Here is an 18,805-nt window from a genome sequence, read left to right as displayed (position 1 = left end):
TTTTTTTCTGTATTGTGATTCTTTGGGATGTACATAGTTCTGAATTGTAATTGGGACTCCCCCTGGAACACTTGCTGTGTGAGGATCAAGAGGTGAACGGGTACTTTACAGTATGTACACTCAAGACATCTTTGCAGATTTGTAGGTGAAGTAGCTCAATTGGGTCCTTATCCCACTGTTTATGATCAAGCCCGAACAGGGGTCCCCAAATCTCACTGCCATACAGAGCAATTGCATTGATAGTGGAGTCCATCTTAAACCAGAGTTTACTTGGTGGATTGAATTTATAAAGCTGTTTTATAATTAAGAAATATGTCCTTCGTGCTTTGTCAGACAGTTTTTTTGATGAGATTAAACCTTCCTGATGATGTTTTTGTAAGTACTAAATAGTTATAATGTGATACTTGCTTTATGGCGGTTTCTCCAATTTTGAAATTGGTGTATTTTCCAGATGCCCTAGATTTCTTTTGGAAAACCATTATTTTTGTTTCGTCAATGTTAATTTGTAATGCCCAGATTTTACCATATGAGTCGAGAATATTAAGGCTCTTAAGCAGGCCCTCTTTGGATGGCGATAGCGATATTCTCTCTCTCTCTCTGCTGTAGAATAATAGCTAGATATAAATAATAACAATAAGCTTTATTTGTATAGCACCTTTCATACACAGAATGCAGCTCAGGTCATGTAACCCCCACTGTCACCTCCCTCTGTAAACATACGGGTGGGCAGGCCATATCCCTCACCTGGCCAATTAGGTACAGACCACCTCACTCATCTAGCCAATCAGGCTAGGCACAGCACACTCTTCTGCCCAATCGGCAGCAAGACCAGAACAATAAGCTCATTTGGCTGTCAGCTCTCCTTAGTGGCCGAACAGCAGGACTGCATCATCCTAGAAACCTGTTGCACATTATTTAAACTAAACTCAATAAAAAACAACACACACACATGAAGAGCTGGAACCCCAAAGGAGCTGATTATTTAAGGAGCTGATTATTTGAGGAAGCTACTTGTGGCTCCGGTGCCCGTGAAGAAGCCCCCGATGGAGTAGGAAACCCTGTTAGAGGGAAGCTGAGGCTACATCCAGGATTACAGACTTACTGCCTGCTGCTGCTCTGTGTGTGTGTGTGTGTGTGTGTGAGCCCTCAGTCCCCTGAAGAAGAGCTGGACAGGTGGCAGCTATGTGCACCTGCCCAAGGCTGTGAGCTGCAGTGAGGGAGAGAGGCTAGTCACGTCGACGGAGCATGTGGAGGTGACGGGACAGAGACAGGAACTGGACGATGGTATGTCTCAGATGGAGCGACTCCTCGCTGCGTTGACCTCCACTTGTGGACAGGGCGTGTGCTACTGGGCACTGCTTTCTGTGCCGAGACTCTGAGAGGTGTTTGTCATGGAGATTCTGTGCTGTAACTCAGTGCTGAAACCCGGAGTTGTTCTCTGTGTGCTACTGTGCCAAGACTCCGTGCTGACTGGTTCTCTGCGGTGCTAGTCGGAGCTGGACGACTCTGACTGGTTCTCTGTGGTGCTACTGGGAGCTGGACGACTCTGACTGGTTCTCTGGGGTGCTGCTGTGCTGAGCCCCTGCGTTGATGCTGGACATCTCTGAACCTTAACAGACCCAGCAGCACCTGCAGTGACCCCTGGAGTGAGTAGTGACCCCTGGAGTGAGTAGTGACCCCTGTAGTGACCCCTGGAGTGACCCCGGGAGTGAGTAGTGACCCCGGGAGTGAGTAGTGACCCCTGGAGTGAGTAGTGACCCCGGGAGTGAGTAGTGACCCCGGGAGTGAGTAGGCCCGCCAGGTCAGACTAGACTCAAGGATGCCCGGCATGCAGCAGCCCGGATGGACGCGAGGATGACCAGCACGCCCCGCAGCCCGTCTCCAGCCATGGCGCCGCGGTCCTCGTCCCCTCTGCTCTCCCCTGCCTCCGCCCGCCGAGGGTCCAACTCGTCGTCGGGGAAACGGGCCTCTCCGTCCGCCTCGCGGTCTCCCTCACCGTACAAGGAGGCGACTCCGGGCCTCATGACGTCCCCCAAGCTGTGGCAGAAGGTCTACGTCTCGCGCCTGGCCGAGGAGTTCTTCTGGATCGGAGGCAGCATCGTCGCTACGCCCAAATGGAAGCTCGGACAAATCGGTAACATATTCCAGAGGTTCTATTCCAGCTGTGCTTCTGTCAATCATGAGCGTGCTGTCTAGGGTTAAGCATGAGAGGCAGAGAGCTCTGGTGTGTGTGTGTGTGTGTGTGTGTGTGTGTGTGTGTGCACCCAAAAATGCTTGCATAAGGAATTTATCATACACAGCTTTATTGACATGAGTGCATCAGCCTTACTTGGTGATTCGTGCCTGTAGTATCTGTGTTGTTTCTGGATGTGTTGTGCCCTAAGACATTTCACAGTTGTGTTTCCACAAGGAATTTAGTCTCTATTCCTGATGTTAGGTACTAGGTTTTATGATAATCTCTCTCACTGATGGAGTCGATCATTTGAATAACAAGATTAATTTACCTCTCTATATGCGTTCCATAAGTACCTCTCTATATGCGTTCCATAAGTACACCTCTGATCCTTAAATCTCACTTTAAACAATATATATATATATATATACAGTTTAAATATTTCTCTCTCTCTCTCTCTCTCTCTCTCCCTATACATATATTAGGGCTGTCAAAAATAACTGATTAATTTCGATTAATTAATTTGAGAAAAAATAACTGATTAAAACGATTCCGTATGACCTTTGACCCCGAGCCGTTCTAGTCAGTAAAAATTAGACTGTAAAATGAAGGAGAGAGAAGAAAACGTGCTGCCTGGATAATTAATTGGAACATTTACTTTTAAAAAACGGCCTGATGGTGTTGATAAAAAATAAAGTGTTGAAAATAAAGTCCTCTGCAATGTCTGCAGCAAGGATTTGCATATCACCGGAGTTCATCAACTCTGTAGTCGCACATCAATGCAAAGAAATAAGTGTTGACATTGAGGGGAGTGTTAATTTATTTTCATTGTCCCCCCTAGGTTATATCTGTGGCCTGAAATGCCTTGTATGTGAAAAAAAACTTCTTCCCTAAGCACTTTTGAATTTATTTCCTCAGCATATTAGGTCATATCATAGATTATTATGGCAATTATTTGAACAGTGAAAATAATAATAAAAGAGTCTTTGAACTTATTCAATGATTCATTTGAATTTAAATATTTAAAATACTTTCACAGCAAAAATTATATATGCGATTAATTTAGATGAATTAATCACAGTATGTAATGAGTATGTAATTAATTAGATTATTTTTTTAATCGATTGACAGCCCTAATACATATATATGATATATATGACATATATACGAATGTCTATCAAATGCGTCTGTACGTGGCTCATAACGGCTACGGTGTGTCGTCATCGTCTTACTGCCCTCCCTCCGTTCTGTGATTGGTCCCCTAACTGAGGCGAAAATTTGCTCCATGGTATCCAGGCTGCCTAGCAGTGTGAATTAAATCGCGCGCGCAAGGCAGCATGGGAAAACCCAGGCTACGTGCTTACCCGTTTATTAGTTTATCCTGCTATGTACGAGCACCATGCACGTAAACATGTGTGTGTGTGTGTGTGTGTGATTATCGGTACCATCCACATAAACGTGTATGTGTGTGTGTGTGTGTGATTGATTATGAGTACCATGCACATAAACATGTATATGTGTGTGTGATTATCGGTACCATGCACATAAACATGTATGTGTGTGTGTGTGTGATCATGAGTACCATGCACATAAACGTGTATGTGTGTGTGTGTGTGTGTGTGATCATGAGTACCATGCACATAAACATGTATGTGTGTGTGATTATCGGTACCATGCACATAAACGTGTATGTGTGTGTGTGTGTGTGATCATGAGTACCATGCACATAAACGTAAACATGTGTGTGTGTGTGTGTGTGTGATTATCCAGTTTATTGTTATTACGTGCCCAGCGGCCTGCACAGTCCAGCGGGTCCGATAATGAGAAGCCTGCCACCTTGCAGATTCTCGCTCTCGCCTGGACCAGGCACAGGCATATGGGCAGCAGGGGATTCTGGGGGATTAGACGCCGCGTATCACATGACCCTTCGCCTGTCCTACTTTCCCTCAGACGTCTCAGGGTGCAGGCCAGGTGCGCTGTCCAGGTGATGGGGGAAGAGTGTGAGAGAACCGCTAATAATAATAATAATAATAATAATAATAATAATAATAATACCGGTAATATAATCACAGCTTATTGACATCTTGTCATGCAATGATGTAGTAATTGGACACAAGTAATCTCCCCAGCGCTGAGGAAGGTGGCTGGGGAGGTGGAGTGGGGGGTGGAGTGGGAGTTAGTTGTAGGTGATAAGCAGGTGATTAACAGGGGGAGAGTGGGGGCTTAGGTGATGAGAGGGGTTAAGCACACAACCCCTGCTCTAGTAAACAAGAGCTACACACAGTAGGCTATAGGCCACGGACCTTTACAACTGCACTAACACGGCAAGCCAGAGTTCAGAGTGCAGACCTATTGTAGTAACACTAACCCTGCTAGCCAGCTAGTCAACACTAACCCTGCTAGCCAGCTAGTCAACACTAACCCTGCTAGCCAGCCAGCCACTCCACAGTGCAGCCTACAACCCCTTATCCTCCCACTTGATGGCCATTTTGGTAAGACACTTCGGCAGCTATTTTACTATTCAAGTGAATAGGAAGCCATAGGCAAATCTGTGTTTAAATCTGAATTAAACAATATAAATATCTCCCACAAATTTCTAAAATGAGGCTAAAAATGATAAAAAGGTGGTTGGTTACTTACATTACAGGACAACTGGCGTTAGGAACTAACCCCACACATTTCCATGGAGGGTTCTAACTCCACACATTTCCACGGAGGATTCTTTGAGTAGGAAGCCTCTGGCTGAACACACACAGCCTTCCACACACTCTTCCTGAGAGATCATGACAACCTTCAAAGATGAAAACCGCCCAGATATTGTTTGGTCATTTTTCATTCTCCCTACTCCCACCACCAGAGTTGGTGTGGTTCAATGAACCCCCCACCTACACCTCCACCCTCACCTGCACCTCCACCATCACCTGCACCCCCACCTACACCACCTTCACACCATTGTCCAGCCTGACAGATACATGTGCACCAGCTCACTCTGTTAAAACAGGGTCCTAGAACAGAGACAACTGCATTCAGCATCTTCACAACCCAGTATGCTCCTGCACTGGGACAGTTGCTCACTTCAAATGTGATGTCCTTGAGGTGTGTGTGTGTGTGCGTGTGTGTGTGTGTGACAGAGAGAGAGAGAGAGTGTTTTACTCTGGTCAGATGAGATGTCCTTGACGTGTGTGTGTGTTTGTGTGTGTGTGTGTGTGTGTCGTACAGCCCTAAGACTCACAAAGAGTGGAACTCTGTTTCTCAGAGAAAAGAACATTGCCATGACAACAGATCCTTTGGACGTCCTTCAAAACATTCTATTCTGATAAAAACAGCCAGTTTGGCTGAACCCTTGGGCCTGTATCTCAAATAATTTCTAGCTCAGTGAGTTTAACTGCGTCTATTCAAAAGGACAAGAGCATGTCGCATGGCATTGGGTGACCAGTAACACATGACATCCAACTTGTTGAAAACAAAGAAGCGTTGTTGGGTTAAGAGTCAGAGTGCAAGAGTGTGTGACTGGCCTGGGTGAAGAGTCAGGGTGCAAGAGTGTGTGTTGGATTAAGAGTCAGGGTGCAAGAGTGTGTGCCTCTGTCAACTTCTATTCTTCACTTTTATTTCTCTCCATACACACACACTCACACACACTCTCCATACACACACACTCACACACACACACTCACACACACTCTCCATACACACACACTCACACACACTCTGACTCTGTCTCTCTACTCTCTCTCCATCTCAGTGGAGAGATGTACTGTATGTGTACAATGCAACACAGCTCTCAGATACTCACCTTTCTTTCTCTCTCCTCTCTCCATCTCCCTCTCCACCTCTCCCTCTATCCCTCCATCTCAGTGGAGAGGTGTATGTGTACAATGCAGGACGGTTCTCTAATGCTGAAGCTGAGGGGGAAATCCAAGACTCTGATGCGCAGCTTCTACCTGGACGAGCATCGGTCCTGCATCCGCTGGAAACCCTCTCGCAAGCGGGAAAAGGCCAAGAGTGAGTCAGAGAGAGCACACACACACACACACACACACTGCTTATTCTTATTCACCCGCTCTGGTTCCTCATTCCATCATTCCACTCTGAGTTATGAGTCCTTACGCTGACGACTCTGTCCTATTTTACTTACTGAGATTCTGCGTCCCTTAGTCACCATTAGCTCATGAGTCCTTCCTTATTCTGAGCTCTGCTCCTTGTCTCCTTGAACCCTAGTCACCATTAGCTCATGAGTCCTTCCTTATTCTGAGCTCTGCTCCTTGAACCCTAGTCACCATTAGCTCATGAGTCCTTCCTTATTCTGAGCTCTGCTCCTTGTCTCCTTGAACCCTAGTCACCATTAGCTCATGAGTCCTTCCTTATTCTGAGCTCTGCTCCTTGAACCCTAGTCACCATTAGCTCAAGAGTCCTTCCTTATTCTGAGCTCTGCTCCTTGAACCCTAGTCACCATTAGCTCAAGAGTCCTTCCTTATTCTGAGCTCTGCTCCTTGAACCCTAGTCACCATTAGCTCAAGAGTCCTTCCTTATTCTGAGCTCTGCTCCTTGAACCCTAGTCACCATTAGCTCAAGAGTCCTTCCTTATTCTGAGCTCTGCTCCTTGAACCCTAGTCACCATTAGCTCAAGAGTCCTTCCTTAGTCTGAGCTCTGCTCCTTGAACCCTAGTCACCATTAGCTCAAGAGTCCTTCCTTAGTCTGAGCTCTGCTCCTTGAACCCTAGTCACCATTAGCTCAAGAGTCCTTCCTTAGTCTGAGCTCTGCTCCTTGAACCCTAGTCACCATTAGCTCAAGAGTCCTTCCTTAGTCTGAGCTCTGCTCCTTGAACCCTAGTCACCATTAGCTCAAGAGTCCTTCCTTATTCTGAGCTCTGCTCCTTGTCTCCTTGAACCCTAGTCACCATTAGCTCAAGAGTCCTTCCTTAGTCTGAGCTCTGCTCCTTGAACCCTAGTCACCATTAGCTCAAGTGTCTTTCTTTGTCTCCTTCCTTGTGTCCTAGGGTACGTTCGTAAATTCAATCTGACACGCTCTGGACGCTCTGAGAAGCTTTGATTAAATACACGACAATTCCGAATTTGCGAACAGTTAAGTGTTCGGAGTGGCAATTTACGAACGCACCCCTAGTCACCATTGACCCATGTGTCCTTCCTTGTCTCCTTCCTTGTGTCCTAGTCACCACTGACTCATGAGTCCTTCCTTGTCTCCTTCCTTGTGTCCTAGTCACCATTGACTCCATCCATGAGGTGTGTGAGGGCCGACAGACAGAGATCTTCCAGCGCTTTGCCCATAACAACTACGACCCCAACTGCTGCTTCAGCATCTACCATGGCGACCACATGGACTCGCTGGACCTGGTGGCGTCGAGTGCGGAGGATGCACGCACCTGGATCACCGGCCTCAAGTACCTGCTGGCTGGCATCAGCGATGAGGACAGCCTGGCCAAGCGCCAGCGCACCAGAGACCAATATCCTTCAGGGCAGGCAGGGGGGTCAGGGAGAATTGGGGATAAGGACTAGAGTGGAAATCTCTAGAAAGGTCCCTTTCACATTAGCCTGGCCTAGCCCACCGAGAGTCTCCACTCATTTTATCTCCCAAGACACTAGTCTGGCTCCTCACAATGCGTTTGCTTCCCTCAGCCACCAGGGTGGAGGGCCAATCAGCCATGAGAGGGCAAGACATGAGTTTCCCAATCAAAACAGTAGTAGCAACGATTTGGTTTATTATCAGTTTGTAAAGGTTAGGCAAAGCAGGAAATAATATGGGGAATCATTGATCAATAGGGATCCCTTATCAATGTGAGCAAATAGGCTGGGCTAATAATTTCATGCAAAGTCTACGCCCATTACAATGTTAGGGTTGGAAATATTTCCCAGAGTGAGTACCCAGACTTTCTTCACAAGGTGATACAAAGTGGTGAGTCTGTTGAAACCAGTTCTACTTTGGTGACTAGGCTACTTTAGCATTGGTGACTAGGCTACTTTAGCATAGACCTCTGAAGTTCGCCTACAAAAAAGAACCAAAACGGCCATCTTTGCCGGATGTAAATTGAAGCTAAGTACCTATGGCAAGTTGCATTGCAAGTGCTCCTTGTTGGTGCCCCCCAATCCCAATCCTCCCCCACCTTTCTTATGCAGCCCTTGCCACTTAATCTACTAAACCCCTCTTCTACTGCACTTTTTACCCCCCCCCCCATAAATGCACAAATAGGCTGACACCAGACATAATTTCACTGCATTTCTTACATCCAGTAACTATATGCATGTGACAATAAACTTCCTTGTATCCTTGTAAGTTAGCTTTGGGGTAGCAAAAATCTAAGTGTGCCGCCTTCACGTACCGGAGATTACAGTATCCACTCGAAGGCAGAGGACAAAAGTGTGTTCAGGAAAACGTCTGCATTTCAGAATTTTTCATCCCCGCGAGAGTTTAAAGAAGCCCTATGCAGGTCTGGTTATTCCTTCGCTGTTTCTGGGTTTTCGCTTGATTTGGGCTCGCATTTTTCACGACATAGCTCCCCCTGCAGCCTCGGTAGCAAGTGACTGCTGCGCTAAACCCCTACTAGCTAGCGAGCTAGCCATCAAGGAACCAAGCTAAACATATACAGGGCTCACAATAAAACGGTCGAGAAAACACATTGTTCAAGAGACTATCAAACCACATAACAAAGCTAAGTCACATCTGGATGTGTTCGGACCGCGACCAGAAAGTTGCATATTCGTTTTTTCCGGAGAGAAGCACTAGGGGGAGAAGAAGCACCCACCAAACGACCCAAAAAGTGTTGTAGAACCATCGGAACGACTCTCAACCTGCATAATTAAGGTAATTTTTGCTAAAATTGTTGCATAGGGCTTCTTTAACAGGTGCGATAATTCAAAATCCCCATGTTATTTTCCCATAGGAAAAATCGCCAGATACCGGATGTCAAAGATGGCAGCTTTTTTGTAGGCGAACTTCAGAGGTCTATTGGTGACCAGTCTTCTTTAGCATTGGTGAATAGGCTACTTTAGCATTGGTGACCAGTCTTCTTTAGCATTGGTGACTGGGCTATTTTAGCATTGGTGACCAGGCTACTTTAGCATTGGTGACTTTAGCATTGGTGACTAGGCTACTTTAGTATTGGTGACTAGGCTACTTTATAGCATTAGTAACTAGGCTACTTTATAGCATTGGTGACTAGGCTACTTTAGCATTAGTGACTAGGCTACTTTAGCATTGGTGACTAGGCTACTTTAGCGTTAGTGACTAGGCTATTTTAGCATTGGTGACCAGGCTACTTTAGCATTGGTGACCGGGCTACTTTAACATTGGTGACCAGGCTACTTTAGCATTGGGGCTATTTTAGCATCGGTGACCAGGCTGCTTTAGCATTGGGGCTATTTTAGCATTGGTGACTAGGCTACTTTAGCATTGGTGACCAGGCTACTTTAGCATTGGGGCTACTTTAGCATTGGTGACCGGGCTACTTTAGCATTGGTGACCAGCTACTTTAGCATTGGTGAATGGGCCTCGTTCCTGCATCTCAGTGGTATATCTGTGTGGCTTGTTGTTTTCTCACTATAAAGAAAAAGTTGCAACAGTTGAATCAGGGCCAGATCCATACCAGATCCAGATCCTTTCTAGAACGCTCTCTCTCTGGTAGTTTGTCCTTGACTCGCTGTGCACATGGCTGCGTCAGACATTCACAGAGGCCGATAAAAATGGCGACGGGAACCTGAGCATCGGGGAAGTGCTACAGCTCCTGCACAAGCTCAACGTCAACCTGCCCAGAGAGAAGGTCAAGGAGATGTTCCAGGTAATATGTGTGTATGTGTGTGTGTGTGTGTGTGTGAGAGAGAGAGAGGGGGAGAGAGAGAGAGACAGAAAGAGTTCCAGCTAGTGACATCACTGCAGGTACAGCTGTCTTATTTGCCATCAAGCAGAGGCAGAGGTCAGAAACACACATTTGTGCTTTTATAACAAAACACACATTTCAGCTTATATTATTGTGACGAGGGCATCAAATGACACACATTTCAGCTTATATTATTGTGAGGTGGGCATCAAATGAACATGCACCGAATGCTGATTGGCTGACATGTAGGAACAACACAACGTTGCCATAGCACAGCCCTTTCGTGTGTGTGTGTGTGTGTGTGTATGTTTGTGTGTGTGGGAGTGTGAGTGGCCAAAACTTGACTAATAAGTACACACATAGGCAAAGAGTAAGTATACTCTGTGGCAATATCCCATGTCGTTTTAAAATATTGGTCTGAATGGATTTAGCATTGCATGTTAACCTTAAGCAATCTGATCTGACTGAGTTTTTGGGTTGTGTGGTGTGTGTACCATAAGGAGTAATCAGTAAATCCTCATAATCGTCAGTCTTAAAAAGTCTTAAATTTAACTTGTTGAAACCTGCAGAAACCCTGTAGGCCTACAGGTCAATGCAGCAATCTCAGTCATGTTTACAGAGTGGAATAAAATACCTACAGTGTTAAACGTCAGGAACACAGATGTGTGTGTGTGTGTACAGTATGTGTGTTTGACACTCCATGTTTATGCATGGATATGTGTGTATGTCTTTGCACATGTGTCTGTGTACAGTATGTGTTTGTAAGCGACACATTTGTGTAGCGTGTGGTGTGTGTAAACCATGTGTATGTACTGTAGGTTTGTGTGTGTTATTGTGAGCCTTGTGTGTGTTATCGTGAGCTGCGTGTGTGTATATCGCATCCTCTCATGCAGGTGTCAGTGTGTGTGTGTGTATGGCCTCCTCTCGTGTGGGTGTCAATGTGTGTGTGTATGTTATCGTGAGCTGCATGTGTGTGAATGTGGCCTCCTCTCCATGTGGATGTCAGTGCGGATGTGTGTGTGTGTGTTGGTGTGTTTTAATGAGCTGTGTGTGTGTGTGTTTTCGTGAGCTGTGTGTGTGTGTTTAGCTGCGTGTGTGTACGCTAGTGTGAAGGCGTCCTGTAGACTGGCCATATGGTGCTGAGGGAGCAGATGGCACGCGTGTACTTCTGTGTGTGTTGAACACGCAGGACTCCAATAATCCAGCCCCTGTGTGTGTGTGTGTGTGTCCGAGTCCTCCAACAGACCGCTGTTTGGAGCTGGAGTTACATAGAGTGTCCAAACAAACTGGGCTTTAGTTTGTAAATTTGTTTGTTGTTTGTTTGAATGCCAGTCTAAATGCGTTAACTTTCTGAAGATATTTTGTAAAAGATAAACCATTTTATGAGCTAAATTCACCTACCACCTACTTAAGTTAACAATGTCCATGATGCACATTCATGCATTTATTTTGAACTGCTTGCCATCAACACATTTAATATAACTTGTCAACATGCCCATATTTCAGCATGCATATGGTGTGTTGATGCAGATAGTTTAACACTGTAGGTATTTTATTCCACTCTGTAAACATGACTAAGATTGCTGCATCGACCTGTAGGCCTACAGGGTTTCTGCAGGTTTCAACAAGTTAAATTTAAGACTTTTTAAGACCTTTTTAAGACCATTATCAATTAAATTTTTGGTGTGTGACTGTGTGTGCTCCGCCTCCTTTAGGAAGCAGACACAGATGATAATGAAGGTTCTCTGGCCTTCGAGGAGTTCTGTGCCTTCTATAAAATGATGTCCACACGACGAGACCTCTACATTCTCTTGCTGTCCTACAGCCACCAGAAGGAGTACATGGACCTGAGAGACCTGCAGCGCTTCCTGGAGGCCGAGCAGAAGGTCAGAAGGGCTGGTGCTCGGCCTCTCACTGCACTCTCCACTGCCTCTTTTAGCCTTAGCTATGCTAGCCTCTCACTGCACTCTCCGCTGCCTCTTTTAGCGTTAGCTATGCTCGGCCTTTCACTGCACTCTCCACTGCCTCTTTTAGCGTTAGCTATGCTAGACTTTCACTGCACTCCACTGACTTCTTTAGCATTAGCTATGCTAGCCTCTCACTGCACTCTCCACTGACTCTTTTAGCATTAGCTATGCTAGCCTCTCACTGCACTCTCCACTGACTCTTTTAGCAGTAGCTATGCTAGCCTCTCACGGCACTCTCCATGAACTCTTTTAGAATTAGCTATGCTAGCCTCTCACTGCACTCTCAGGTTCTTTTAGCATTAGCTATGCTAGCCTCTCACGGCACTCTCCACTGACTCTTTTAGCATTAGCTATGCTAGCCTCTCACTGCACTCTCAGGTTCTTTTAGCATTAGCTATGCTAGCCTCTCACTGCAATCTCCACTGACTCTTTTAGCATTAGCTATGCTAGCCTCTCACGGCACTCTCCACTGACTCTTTTAGCATTAGCTATGCTAGCCTCTCACTGCACTCTCCACTGACTCTTTTAGCATTAGCTATGCTAGCCTCTCACTGCACTCTCCACTGACTCTTTTAGCATTAGCTATGCTAGCCTCTCACGGCACTCTCCACTGACTTCTTTGGCATTAGCTATGCTAGCCTCTCACTGCACTCTCCACTGACTCTTTTAGCATTAGCTATGCTAGCCTCTCACGGCACTCTCCACCGACTCTTTTAGCATTAGCTATGCTAGCCTCTCACTGCACTCTCCACTGACTTCTTTAGCATTAGCTATGCTAGCCTCTCACTGCACTCTCCACTGACTCTTTCAGCATTAGCTATGCTAGCCTCTCACTGCACTTTCCACTGCCTCTTTCAGCAGTAGCTATGCTAGCCTCTCACAGCACTCTCCATGAACTCTTTTAGAATTAGCTATGCTAGAACATGCACCAGGTCAGACAGACACAGACATTAGGCTCAATTTTACGTTTAGCTCAAAACTTACAGGGGGTTTGGGGAAAATTATTAAATATTGTTAAGTAAACGCACAAGCTCTGCGCACTTTCAGCTAGAGAATAGCCGGCACAATGCCTTAAACACACATGTTTAGTCCGTTGTTTGTCTCCTGAACATTCCTCACCCATTATCCAGACATGCATGAAAACATTTAACTCACAGCCATAGGTTATTGAGAATGATGTCTTTCTCTTGGCATTGTAGTAGCATAGCAATATAACCGTTAACATGAGGCAGATATAAAGAGGCATTGCAACCATGTTTACAAAGATACATTGTAACGTTGGCTGCAAAGATTACCCTGATACACACACACACACACACACACACATTGTCGAAATCATATCATATGCTGGACGCTTTAGGCTATAGTCTTTCTACATAGGTTTAGTTAATGATTAGGCTATAATAAGACCATGTTGGCTATGTAATCGCTGACAAATGGGACGCTTTCATAGTGGTTGGTTGGTGTAAACTGGGACATTTTAGCGTCCCGAAAGGTTTTTGTCCGGACTCGGGACACACAAATGATATTGATGGAAATGTTAGTGCCAGACTAGTATCTCCCTGAGAAGAGCTCTAAGTGGGCGTGGCCAGAATAGCACCTTAATAATGAGAATTAGGGTAGCCCAGCTCCTTAACCACTACACTACTGCAGGCTAGCCCAGCTCCTTAACCACTACACTACTGCAGGCTAGCCCAGCTCCTTAACCACTACACTACTGCAGGCTAGCCCAGCTCCTTAACCACTACACTACCACCGCCCTACAGGCTGCTGCAGGCTAGCCCAGCTCCTTAACCACTACACTACTGCAGGCTAGCCCAGCTCCTTAACCACCATTCCTTATTTCTGTCTTTCTTAGCGGGGGTATAACAAACCCCTGTGGCAGAAAAACACTTCAAAGATCTAAATATTTACCCCTCTAGTTGAACATGTATCTCACATAGGGATTTAATGTGTTTTCTATGCTGTTTGTTCACAGATGTTCAACGTGACACGGGAACATTGCCAAGAAATCATAACCCTTTTTGAACCAAACCCTCAGAACGTAGATGACATGGTCCTGGGCATAGACGGTGAGTGAACTACTTTTCTGTTTTCCACAACAGCAGGAATCAGGAAAAGGTGAATGTGGAAGTTCTGAAGACGTAAAAGTAGAAGTTATGAAGACATGAAGAGATGATTGTCCTCTTCAACAACTGGGCAGCATGGTGTTTAAAACTCTGTTTCAATATGTTCCTCGTCATCACAGTGTTAGTGTGGCATGGGGTAGGTTTGTTTGCATGGCTGTGTGTGTGTGTACGTGTGTGTCTGTGTTACAGTAACTCTCTCTGGTCGCCTCAAAGTTAGTGCCCATGTTTGTGTGTGTGTGTGTGTGTGTGTGTGTGTGTGTGTGTGTGTGTGTCGCATGGGGGAGGGCTGTGTGCATGCCTATTTGTGTGTGTGTGTGTGTGCATGTGTGTTCACTCTCCCTGGTCCCCTCAGGCTTCACTAACTACATGCGTAGTCCGGCGGGGGACATCTTTAACCCGGAGCACTACCAGGTGACCCAGGACATGACACAGCCCCTGTGCAACTACTACATCTCCTCCTCCCACAACACGTACCTGACTGGAGATCAGTTCCTCTCGCAGTCCCGCGTAGACATGTACGCCTACGTCCTGCAGACCGGCTGCAGATGCGTCGAGGGTAAGTGTGTGTGTGTGTGTGTGAGTGTGAGAGTGAGTGTGTAAATGTGAGTGAGTGTGAGTGTGTGTATGAGATCCATACCCTGATCTGTGTGTGTGTGTGTGTGTGTGTGTGTGTGTGTGTGTGCGCTCTTTCCCTCTACCCTCTGTGTCCATGTGTATTTACTATCCATACTAGTTCATACTATCTATGAGCCTGATAGCCCTGATTTATGTATGTATGTTTGTGTGTGTACTGTGTGTGTGTGTGTGTGTGTGAGTGTATGTGTGTATGTGTGTGTGAGTGTGTGTGTGTGTGCACATGTGCACAGTCCACTTTCCCTTCTAATGTGTGTGTGTATGTGTGTTTAGTGGACTGTTGGGACGGTCCTGACGGGGAGCCTATCGTCCATCACGGATACACACTCACCTCCAAGATCCTCTTCAAGGACATCGTGGAGACTATTAATAAATATGCCTTCCTAAAAAGCCAGTAGGTGGCGCTCTCCTCTCCCCTGCACAACTCCTGGCCCTGCTAGAGCGGGAGCATAAACCCAGAAACTCAATTAGACACATATGGACATTACACCAGATATTACACCAGACCTTACACCAGATACACTGGATAAGGCACCGGATATTGTGTAAAACCCCTTGGGGATCAATAAAGTATCTTCCTATCTATCTAACTTTGACCTCTATACCTTTGGAGTGATGTATTCATGTATAGCAATGTAAACATGAAGCATTTCAAGATTGTTGATGAATGATAGATAGATACTTTATTGATCCCCAAGGGAAAATGCATGGTCTCAGTAGCATACAGACATCATACACACAACATTCACTAACAGCAGAAAAAGTAATAAAAGTATATAATATAAAAAACACAACTAAGCAATTAGGACAGTAGAAGATAAAGACCATACTAAAATACAAATTATACTAAATAACACTAAATCTAAATCAAGTCTAAAACAGTATCCACATAGTGTGGTTAGAGGTGATTAAGCATGAGGTGCTTGCAATGACTGAGACAGGGACTGAGCCTGAAGGTATTTTGTTCAAGTTGGGGTTGTGCGGATTGGGGCGAGATAGCCCAGTGACCCTTCTGTATTATCTAGACATTGAACATTAGCCGGCTGGGAAACACTAGCACATTACAGAAACGTTGATGTTTGTTTGTTGTCCTTATGAATAAATAAATAAATGAAAATGATGATTATCGTGCGACGGTGCTCTGTGTGACTAACGGTGCCTGCGCCGCTTGTCAGGTACCCAGTGATCCTGTCCATCGAGAACCACTGCACCGTGCCGCAGCAGAAGAAGATGGCCCAATACCTCATCGAGGTGCTGCAGGACAAACTGGACCTGTCCAACATCAACGCCAACGAGACCACCAAGCGCCAGCCATGCCCAGAGCTGCTCAAGGGCAAGGTCCTGGTCAAGGTAACGCCACCAGAACCGTCCACATACTCCAAACCAAAACGTTAAACACCCACAATGGGAACAATCTATTTTCAGGGTTAGTGTGCCGTGGTGTATATTACTGTGCTGTCCATCAGGGTTAGTGTGTGTGTGTGTGTGTGTTACTGTGCTGTCCATCAGGGTTAGTGTGTGTGTGTGTGTTACTGTGCTGTCCATCAGGGTTAGTGTGCCGTGCTGTATATTACTGTGCTGTCCATCAGCGTTAGTGTGCCATGCTGGATATTACTGTGCTGTGGGGTGGCAGGGCAGTGTGTGTGTGTGTGTGTGTGTATGATCGTGCTGTCTGTCCATCAGGGTAAGAAGCTTCCGGCGAACCTGGACCCGAGCGCTGAAGAGGGAGACGTATCGGACGAGTCTAGTGGTGAGGAAGAGGAGGAGGAAGAGGAGGAGCCTCAGATGAACGGACAGGTGAGCCATTCACACTGTCTAAGGCAGGACCTTTCTTGATGCACTTGCAGCGCTAGTTTGAAGTATCAGACAGACGTCGGAAAGTGGCAAACATGCTTGCTATTATACATGACTTATTGTTTTTAGCATGTGAGTTTGGGCCTACAGGCTACTGCTTGTGCTAACACGCAAAGATATCTATTTACCTATCGCATCTGCCAGTGCCTATTTATCTAATCACACACAGAAGTTGCGTCTGTTGAATCATGTCATCCTAGACTAACTTTCCTACCTGCTTATTTTACCTAGCCTACCCAGCCAACATTAGCTAGGTCATTAAGTGTTAACTGTGGGCCTAAAAGCGTTTAATGATAATATTGTCCTAATCAAGGTTTGAAAATTGAAGGTTCACAGGCTACTGTGACCTTGGTGCCCCCTTCTTTCAATATTCTTTGTATCTGACTAATATCGATTTTCATTTAACCTATGGCCTGTCAAAATAATCTTAGCCTTCACAGCACAAATTAATTTAGTCTTTTATGCAGTGGAGAAAGTGACAGCGCACAGCAAGAAAGAAAGAGTGTCCAAATTCACCCTCTGTTGAACTACCGTACTCACGAAGTAGAACTCACGAAATCGCGACATTACATGTAGCCTATCACATCACATGAAAGAGCTTTTTCTCAGCTTTTAAACGATGTTAGTCACTAGTTGCTGTGGTAAACGGTTCGCGAGAAAAGTAACTTTAATTTAATCATATTATTATACAGTTCTGCACCCATCTCCCTACCCATTCATCTCGGTGGAATGCTTTGCGAACTCTTCCCAGATACAAACAATACATAACAAACCATATATCAGAATAAACAGCGGACCTTACCGAACACAAAGGTGTAAAGCATCCCCCTGTACAGATAGCCATTCCAGAGTAATCTGGTTTTGAATTTGCAGCAAATGTCTACATGTCTCCAACTTTGGGCTTTACATTTCATAGCAAATACCAAATAAAACATAAAATGTTAAATATAGCCTAGATATTTGTAAATATTAAAATCAGATGATTTACAGTTCTATGTAATATGTCATGTTTCATGTTTTTGTCATGTTTCATACAATGATGCAGGTCTACTGTACTGTTCATCAAGCTCACTCATTATAAACACTCGTCGCATAGGCTAGGCTACAGGTAGCGATATGAATTCTGGTGACCATTCAACCAGTGAAGGATTTGTTGTGAAATATTTACATTTTGGGAAGTTTACGTAGTTTAGGCTAAACTGTATGTTTCTTTCGTCCCCCATGCCTGTTTTATTCGTCCCGACCAGGAGGGATAAATGAAACATTGCGCACGTTCCACTTCCAATTGTATTTGACAAAAGACGGATGTAAGTTATTGCTAGTGACAAAATATTAACTTTTGGTGTGGTCTCTTTGTAAATAACGTTTAATTAAAAAGTGTTTTGATCGTCCCAGCTGTCCCCTATAGGCTAGTGGTGTCCTATATCCAAGGGGAATATCCTCATCCCTATGTACTGCCACTCTGTTTCGAGGGACAAGGGAAGGGTAGGCTAGGGGAAGGATGACAAATGGGATTGAGCCTTGGGGTCTGTAGCATAAATGTAAATTAATGATTAGATTAAGGTTAGTCTTTAATTGGTGTTTATTTCATTCATATTTCATACAAAAGGATTCTAAGCATTTTGTTGAGAGGTGTTTGTTAATTTTGGATGACTTTGTTATAGCTCTTTGCCAGCTCAGACAAAAAAAGCAGGTCAAATTATTTTAACAGCTACAAAAATAGATGGCCATAGATAGCCATATAATAGAATAGAATATATTTTAATGTCCCCATGATGGAATTTGTTTTAGCACAGCATAACCCATTGATCGACAACTTAGATTTAATATATTGGTTTATGTGGTTCTGCATTTTATACAAATGCATTTTATCTTTGTCCTTCAATTGATGAGTATGGTGTTTAGTGCATGGTTTTCCTAATGTATTTGTGGTAATTTAACATCTTGAGCCTGTTTCTGTTTATCTGGATGTTTTGCCTCATGCCACCCTTGAATTAATCAGTGCCCCACTAGGGCCACCTTTGTTGAAAATGTCTAGAATCGTCACTGACACACACACACACACACACACACACACACACACACACACACACACACACACACAGGTGCGGAAGAAACACACACTGTAAACCCAAACACTCAAACTAACTCAAAACAATTTAATTCTTGAAAAAAGGAACTCCTAACTATCGTTTTTTTCTAACTCTAAAGAGTAACTGC

General features: G+C 45.0%; 1 protein-coding gene across 1 annotated transcript in view; it reads left to right on the top strand.

The window, feature by feature from the left end:
• Nucleotides 1-881: 881 nt before the first annotated feature.
• plch2b (phospholipase C, eta 2b) overlaps nt 882-18,805 on the top strand; it is a 28,879-nt gene continuing 10,955 nt past the window's right edge. Inside the window, exons 1-10 of the mRNA XM_048255532.1 lie at nt 882-2,134; nt 6,029-6,175; nt 7,392-7,635; nt 9,834-9,963; nt 11,718-11,888; nt 13,948-14,041; nt 14,451-14,654; nt 15,005-15,125; nt 15,907-16,081; nt 16,415-16,528. Of these exons, the coding sequence (XP_048111489.1) occupies nt 1,843-2,134; nt 6,029-6,175; nt 7,392-7,635; nt 9,834-9,963; nt 11,718-11,888; nt 13,948-14,041; nt 14,451-14,654; nt 15,005-15,125; nt 15,907-16,081; nt 16,415-16,528 (1,692 nt within the window). The 5' untranslated portion in view covers nt 882-1,842. The remainder of the gene's footprint in view (nt 2,135-6,028; nt 6,176-7,391; nt 7,636-9,833; nt 9,964-11,717; nt 11,889-13,947; nt 14,042-14,450; nt 14,655-15,004; nt 15,126-15,906; nt 16,082-16,414; nt 16,529-18,805) is intronic.

This window comes from Alosa alosa, chromosome 10 (assembly GCF_017589495.1).
Source record: "Alosa alosa isolate M-15738 ecotype Scorff River chromosome 10, AALO_Geno_1.1, whole genome shotgun sequence".
Taxonomy (NCBI): Eukaryota; Metazoa; Chordata; class Actinopteri; order Clupeiformes; family Clupeidae; genus Alosa; species Alosa alosa.
The sequence above is the reverse complement of the archived record's forward strand: the minus strand, read 5'-3'. Positions and strand labels throughout refer to the sequence as shown.